The sequence below is a fragment of the Cebus imitator genome, unplaced genomic scaffold, assembly GCF_001604975.1.
Source record: "Cebus imitator isolate Cc_AM_T3 unplaced genomic scaffold, Cebus_imitator-1.0 Scaffold538, whole genome shotgun sequence".
NCBI classification, from domain to species: Eukaryota; Metazoa; Chordata; class Mammalia; order Primates; family Cebidae; genus Cebus; species Cebus imitator.
Window position 1 is genome coordinate 1071692 of NW_016107853.1, and position 8144 is coordinate 1079835.

Here is an 8144-nt window from a genome sequence, read left to right on the forward strand (position 1 = left end):
AACAAATTATATATCATTATTAGATGCACAGTGATATTATGATATATATATATATATACAGACACATATATACACATATATATATACACATATATATATATCATACACAATGTGGGATTATTGAATCAATTAATATCCCACTACTTAAATATTTATTATTTTTCTTCCTAACTGCAACTTTGTACCCTTTGCTCAGTATGTTTCCATTGTCCACCGTCCTCCAGTGACTGGTAACCACATTCTACTCTACTTCTGTGAGTTTTGATTGTTTTATTTATTTATTTTATTATTATTATTATTATTTGAGATAGAGTCTCATTCTGTTACCCAGGCTGCAGTGCAGTGGTGCAATCTCAGCTCACTGTAACCTCTGCCTCCTGGGTTCAAGCAATTCTTCTGCCTCAGCCTCTTGAGTAGCTGGGATTACAAGTGCCCAGCTAATTTTTTGTATTTTTTTTTCTAGTAGAAATGGGGTTTCACCATGTTGGCCAGGCTGGTCTTGAACTCCTGGACTCAAGTGATCCTCCCACCTTGGCTTCCCAAAGTGTTGCGATTACAGGCATGAGCCACCGCGCCCCGCAGTGTGATCGCACTTCTGTGTGAAATCTAAAACAATCGAACTGCTGGGTGCAGTGGCTCATGCCTGCAATTCTAGCACTTTGGGAGGCTGAGGTGGATGAATCACCTGAAGTCAGTAGTTCGAGACCAACCTGGCCAACATGGTAAAAGCCCATCTCTATAAAAATTACAAAAATTATCTGGGCGTGGTGGCACTGCCTGTGGTCCCAGCTATCCCTGAGTGGGAGAATCACTTGAGCCCAGGACAGGTGGAGGTTGCAGTGAGCCGAGATTGCGCCAGTGCACTCCAGCCTGGGCAACAGAGTAAGACTCTGTCTTAAAAAAGAAGTGAGATCAGGCCAGGCATGGTGGCTCACGCCTGTAATTCTAGCACTTTGGGAGGCCGAGGTGGGTGGATCACCTGAGGTCAGGAGTTCAAGACCAGCCTGGCCATCATGGTGAAACCCCATCTTTTAAAAAAAAAAAAAAAAGAAGTGAGATCATACAGTATTTGTCTTTCTGAGCCTGGCGTATTTCACTTAGCCTCCAAGTTCATTCATGTTGTTCAAATGACAGAATTTCTTTTTTCAGGCTGATTAGTATTACATTGTATGTGTGTGTGTATTTGTATATATATGTGTGTGTGTATATATATACACGTGTGTGTATGTGTGTGTGTGTGTGTGTGTGTGTCACATTTCCTTTGTCCATTCTTCTGTTGATGGATGTGGGTTTATTCCATAACTTGGCTATTGTGCATAGTGCTGCAGTGAACATGGGAGTGGACATGTCTCTTTGACATACTGATTTCAGGTTCTTAGGATATATATTTAGAAGTGGGATTGCTGAATCTGGAATTGATTTCTTTATGTGGGTGAGGTGGGCATCCAGATAACATTTTTGTTGAAATGGATGCCCAGTTGACCTAGTGCCATTGATTGAAAAGGACATCCTCTCCCCACTGCATTGTGGCATCACCATTGGCATGGATTCGATGACCTATGTCATGTGTGCTTCTGCTTCTAGGCTCTCTTCTTTTAAGCCAGATGCTCTGCCCTTCCACAAATGCATGCTGCCTTAATTATTATAATTTGTCAGGCATTTTATGACACAAAATATACAAAGCAGCTGGGTGCGGTGGCTCACACCCATAATCCCAGCACTTTAGGAGGCCAAGGTGGGTGGATCACAAGGTCAGGAGTTCGAGACCAGCCTGGCCAACATAGTGAAACCCTGTCTGTACTAAAAATACAAAAATTAGCCAGGTGTGGTGGCAAGCACCTGTAGTCCCAGCTGCTTGGGAGGCTGAGCAGGAGAACCCTGGAGGTAGAGGTTCCAATAAGCCGAGATTGTACTTCTGCACTCCAGCCTAGGCGACAGAGCGAGACTCCATCTTTAAAAAAAAAAAAAAAAAAAATACACAAAGCAATGATGTTTTGTGTAGAGGTCTGGTATGTCTTTCCTTTTATGGTTTTTGATGCTAATATAATGTTATTTAAATTTCATTTTCTATCTTCCTTGCTTTTATATACTTACTGTTTTTTCAGTGCTGTATCCAGTGACCTTTCTAAATTTTCTTATTTTAACAGTTTACCCCTAGCATCTTAATTTTCTAGGTACACTGTGTTGTCTGTGTGTCATGTCAGGTTTAAAATTTCTTCTTTCCTAATTGTTACGCCTTTTGTTTCTTTTTCTTGCCTCATTATACTTGGAATAGAAGTGGTATTAGCAGGCATTTTGGCCTTGTTCCTGAAGGTAACTGTTTTGGTCTGCATTGTGTGGTCCTCTTGCTTCTGTTTCATTCTGCAAGTGCTTTTTGGTGCCTTCTCAAGGGGTAGTGCCCCAGCAGCAGGGCTCACTAAAACCCTGGGACTCCTCGGGGCCTCCTGGGTCTTCGAGCTGTACTTGGTTGAGCAGCCTAAACACATCAGTATCCTGTCTGACCCTCAAGTCCTCATGTAGGACGTCGTTCCTCGTCTTGGCGGGTGGAGCAAGTTCAATCGGGAGGAAGGAGGCAGGTGCGGCTGGAGGAAGCAGCTTGAACCTGCCTCCCTGACATTCCGCAGGTGAACCCAGACACTGGCTACATCAACTATGACCAGCTGGAGGAGAACGCCCGCCTCTTCCACCCGAAGCTGATCATCGCAGGTGACGCGTGGCATGGAAAGTGACCTTGTTCACCAGTAGCCTGGTGCCTCTAACAGAATGAGGATGTAAAGATGTTCCCACCCTGTTGAGCCCACTGCTAGTTTCTGCCCTGAATAACTGAGTTTCTGGGGTCCACATAGATTAGTTTCTTTCAGGATACAGATGTGTGTTTGCTGCTTTTTGTGCTATGTGGCTTAAGATCTGAGACTGTTCTCAGAGAAGCATCTAGAAATGTTAGGTCCTGACTCGGTTGGCAGTAGTAGTTGGAGCCATCTGAACCATCAAGATGTTGAAGAGTCAGACAGAGTAGTTGCTTAACACGGAGATGCTTTTTGAGGGCATTCTGCATTTTTGCTCTGAGATTTTAGGGGAAGAAATCTGGGCTTTCAGATCCATATATCTAGGGGCCACTCTGTGAAGCCGACTCAGCTGGCCCATGGACATCTCTGATGCAGCTGTGTCACTTTTCCTGTCTCAGGAACCAGCTGCTACTCCCGAAACCTGGACTATGCCCGGCTGCGCAAGATTGCAGATGAGAATGGGGCGTATCTCATGGCGGACATGGCACACATCAGCGGGCTAGTGGTGGCTGGCGTGGTGCCCTCCCCATTTGAACACTGCCACGTGGTGACCACCACCACTCACAAGACCCTGCGAGGCTGCCGAGCTGGCATGATCTTCTACAGGAAAGGTGTGCTCCCAAGTGTTGGGTACAGATGGGTACCGTGGTTTACATTTCTCCTGTGGGGGTTCAGGTTCAGTTGAGGGAGCTGGGAAAAACTCTGACCCAGGATCCTTTGAAGATTTTAAGATCTCAGTCCCTTAAAGAGCTGCTTAGGAAGGAGGAGTGACAGGCTTTGCAGAAAGGATCCAGAAGGAAGCCCTCAGCCACAGCTCCTGCTTCACCTTTATGCATCCAGGTCCTAGGAGCACAGGAAGGGGATCAGCAACCACCATGTGTTAGGATGGTGCCAATTGCCAGTGTCCTTTTGCTCAACTAATCTTCCCTTCAAGAGGCAGGCATTTGAATGAAAGGAGGATACATGGCTGGCTGGGGGCTACTCGGAGGCCTCACAAGGCTGCATTATTCTGGTGAACTTACAGTGGTCCATCATGCTTCTCAAAGAGAAAGACTCACAGTAGTCAAACTACAAGACATGGATGTATAAACATGAATAGCATTTTAGTGAAGGTTTTTCTTTCCATCACCTTATAATTTGCCCCTAGGCATTCCCCTTATTTTCGAATTTCCATACCTGGGAAAGCCTGTGGTGAGAACTGACGTGCCAACCTTGCATGAGCAGACACCAGCCCTCTGGTAACTACATTACTCTTACCCTATGCAGGGTTTGCTTGCCCAGCCCCTGGCTGGAACTAGACACAGCCACATGACCCCACAGCTTCTCAACACCCTGTTGCCTCTCTGCTCCCCTGAGGACCGTTTTTAGCTGTGCTGATGTTTCTGAGGCAGGTAGCGATTCCCACCCGCCCAGGAGACATTTGTTTCATTTGTTTTTTCCCCTACTGTGTGTTGATGGGATTCATTTCACCCAGTGCTGAGGGACTCTGGAGCCAGCCTATCATAGCAAATACTGGCTCTGCCGCACACTCACTGTGTGACCTTGGGCTAGTTGTGCAGCTTCTCTGCGCCTCATTTCCTCACCAGAGTGGGGACTGTAATAATCGTACCTGTCCCTTTGGACTGCTGTTTTGAGGATTAAATGAATTTATATAAAGTGATCAGCGCAGTTCTTGGCTCACTAAAAGCTCTAAATTGATGTTAATTGTTACTGATTACTACTGAATAGTAGCTATTATTGATGGTTAACTTTTTCTCAGAAAGGAAGCTTATTCTCCATATGTAGCCAGATGGCATTGTCTCCTTCAACGCAGTCATCTTAGGGATGCTTTAAATTTTATTTTTGGGGACAGGGTCTCACTCTGTCACTCAGGCTACAGTGCAGTGGTACAATCAAAGCCCCCACTGCAGCTTCAGCTTCCTGGGCCCAAGCAATCCTTCCACCTTAACCTCCCATGTAGCTGGGACCATAGGTGCGTGCCACCATGCCTTGCTAATTTTTAAATTTTTTTGTGGACTTGGGGTCTCCCTTTGTTGCTCAGGCTGGTCTCAATCTCCTGGGTTCAAGTGATCCTCTCACCTCTGCCTCCCAAAGTGCTGGGATGACATGGACATTTCTTTTTTCTCTTTTTCTTTTTCTTTTTTTTTTTCACTCTTGTCGCCTGGGGTGGAGTGCAATGGTGCAATCTCGACTCACTGCAACCTCCGCCTCCCAGGTTCAAGCAATTCTCCTGCCTCAGCCTCCCAAGTAGCTGGAATTACAGGTGCCCACCACCATGCCCAGTTAATTTTTGTATTATTAGTAGAGATGGGGTTTCACCATGTTGCCAGGCTGGTCTTGAACTCCTGACCTCAGCTGATCCACGTGCCTCAGCTTCCCAAAGTGCTGGGATTACAGGCGTGAGCTGCCGCACCTGGCCACATGGACATTTCTTTTTTTTGAGATGGAGTCTCACTCTGTCGCCCATGCTGGAGTGCAGTGGCGCAATCCCAGCTCACTGCAACCTCCACTTGGCAGGTTCAAGCAATTCTCCTGCCTTAGCCTCCCGAGTAGCTGGGACTACAGGTGTGTGCCACCATGCCCAGCTAATTTTTTATATTTTTAATAAAGACGGGGTTTCACCATATTAGCCAGGATGGTCTCAGTCTCCTGACCTTGTGATCCACGCGCCTCAGCCTCCCAAAGTGATGGGATTACAGGCATGAGCCACCGTGCCCAGCAGTTCAAGCGATTCTTTTTCCCTCAGCCTCCCAAGTAGCTCGGACTACAGGCATATGCCACCACGCCCAGCCAATTTTTTCATTTTTAGTAGAGACGAGGTTTCACCATGTTGGCCAGGATGGTCTCGTTCTCTTGATCTTGTGATCCGCCCACCTCTGCCTCCCAAAGAGCTGGGATTATAGGCATGAGCCACCACGCCTGGCCTCACGTAAACATTTCTTTAAGGAAGTATGTCCAGGGCAAATTCTTGGTTACATTAGTGGAGGGAAATTTCTGTCCTTTCATTTTTAAGGCCTTGTTATAGTCGTGTTGTTAAGAAGAGATGCCATCAGAGGAGGCAGGTGGACAGCTGAGGTGCTGAAACCAGCATTCCAGCCAGAGTCACCTATGATGTCTTCATTTCCAAAGAATAAGGATGCTGGTCTGCCCTCAGGTGGCAAGGGTCAACTAGTTACAAACTAGTTCTCCATGCCAGGAGTAAAGGCCAGGCCTGTGCTCAATACTTCCCTGGCGAGTCTGGGTTTGAGCCTTAAAAAAAAAAAAAAAAAAACAGAGGGACGGCCCATACGATCCCATTCTGATGTTTTTCTTCCTCCAGGAGTGCAAAGTGTGGATCCCAAGACTGGCAAAGAGATTCTGTACAACCTGGAGTCTCTCATCAACTCTGCTGTGTTTCCTGGCCTGCAAGGAGGTCCCCACAACCATGCCATTGCTGGTAAAACATCTTCTGCTTCTGCTCATCCTGGGGCCCCGAATTCCCATCTCACCTGTCCTCTAAAATCATGTGCCAGGACTTCCATGCTGGGGAAGGAGCTGGAGGACTGTCTCTGCCCAGGAGATACTAACACAGAAGAATAGGGCATGGTTGAGATTAGCCTAAGGTAGGGACAGGAGGGAATGGCGTCCACTCCAAGTGTACAGGCACCTGGAGGCAAAACTGTGAGTCAGGCCAGGTTTTGCAAAGTATGCGGAGCCCTCTTAGGGAAGAAATAGGACAGTTAGAAGAGGGCAAAGCACAGGTGAGAGAGATTGGGGTCCAAACCTTACGGGATGTGCCCCTTTGTCCTTGATGGACCTGGCCTGTGGAGGTGGAGGCTCCTGTGTCTAACCCTCACCCCCTGTACCAGTGCCACGCCAGTGACTCCTGAGTCAGATTCCATGACTGCCCAGCAGGTTTTCATTGACTTGTTCTTTTTTTGTTTGGACAAGTAGCTTAGAATATTTGTGATGACTCAGTTGCCCCACTGCATTTGTGGGACAAGGACATTGGTAGAGCTCATTCCTGCTAAGGGGCTCAGGATAAAGGTATAGCTTCTCAGTCAGAGATGCACGAGTACTAAGGAACCTGGAGACAGCAGCGATCAGGAGATATTAGCATAAGGGGGTGGGAGGAGTTGGAGTCCCAGGTGTGTCTTCATGTTTGCCCATCACACCTGTACACTCAGCACCCACGGCTGCTTCAACTCTGAAATGCAGAGATCACCCATCCCCAGCTGCTCTGGATGCCCTTGCCGGGTGTTTTGTTTTGTTTTGTTTTGTTTTGTTTTGTTTTGTTTTGTTTTGTTTTGTTTTGTTTTGTTTTGTTTTGTTTTGTTTTGTTTTGTTTTGTTTTTGAGACACAGTCTCCTTCTGTCGCCAGGCGCCAGGCTGGAGTGCAGTGACACGATCTCGGCTCACTGCAACCTCTGCCTCCTGCGTTCAAGCAATTCTCCTGCCTCAGCCTCCCGAGTAGCTGGGACTACAGGCGCGTGCCACCACGTCCAGCTAATTTTTGTATTTTTTTTTAGTAGAGACGGGGTTTCACCATGTTGGCCAGGATGGTCTCGATCTCTTGACCTCATGATCCACCCGCCTCAGCCTCCCAAAGTGCTGGGATTACAGGCATGAGCCACCGCTCCTGGCCGCCCTTTCCGGTCGTTTTCACAAGTACTGATTGGAGGCTCTCTGTGGGATTCAGGCCCAGGGGTTCTCCATGTCCTCCATTCTCTGTGTCCCTTGAAGCAGCCCTCAGGACTGAACATGAGGTACCAGATGAGTCTGAACGGTGCGGGTAGGACGAAGACTGCCCTACTACCTGTGCTCTGATCTGAGAGAGCTGCATAATCTGACATCAGAGCATCAACTCTTAGGGCCACCAAGTAATCATTTTCACACAGCAAGATTAAAAAGGATGTCAAATCTATCTTGCTTAACAGCTTTGCTATGGTAATGCTAGCACAGAACTTCCGTGCTCAGGGAAAGGTTACCTCAACAGCAGTTCCTCAGAGAGAAGCATATTGGCCGAGCATGGTGGCTCATGCCTATAATCCCAGCACTTTGGGAGGCTGAGTAGGCGGGTTACTTGAGCCCAGGAGTTCGAGACCAGCCCAGCCAACATGGAGAAACCTGATCTCTACTAAAAATATAAAAAATTAGCCACGCATAGACGAGCACTATGGCTTACACCTGTAATTCCAGCACTTTGGGAGCACAAGGCAGGCAGATCATGTGAGGTCAGTTCAAGACCAGCCTGGTCAACATATAGTGAAACCCTGTCTCTACTAAAAAATCCAAAAATTAGCTGGATGTGGTGGTGCATGCCTGTAGTCCCAACTACTCAGAAAGCTGAGGCAGGAGAATCGCTTGAACCTGGGAGGT

General features: G+C 47.2%; 1 protein-coding gene across 2 annotated transcripts in view; it reads left to right on the plus strand.

Moving 5' to 3' along the window:
- The window catches only part of SHMT1 (serine hydroxymethyltransferase 1), a 41351-nt gene that overhangs the window by 26353 nt on the left and 6854 nt on the right, over window positions 1-8144 (plus strand). For both annotated transcript variants that reach the window (XM_017514867.2, XM_037733575.1), the window contains 3 exons: window positions 2625-2706; window positions 3185-3397; window positions 6106-6222. In XM_017514867.2, coding sequence (XP_017370356.1) covers window positions 2625-2706; window positions 3185-3397; window positions 6106-6222 — 412 coding nt within the window. The remainder of the gene's footprint in view (window positions 1-2624; window positions 2707-3184; window positions 3398-6105; window positions 6223-8144) is intronic.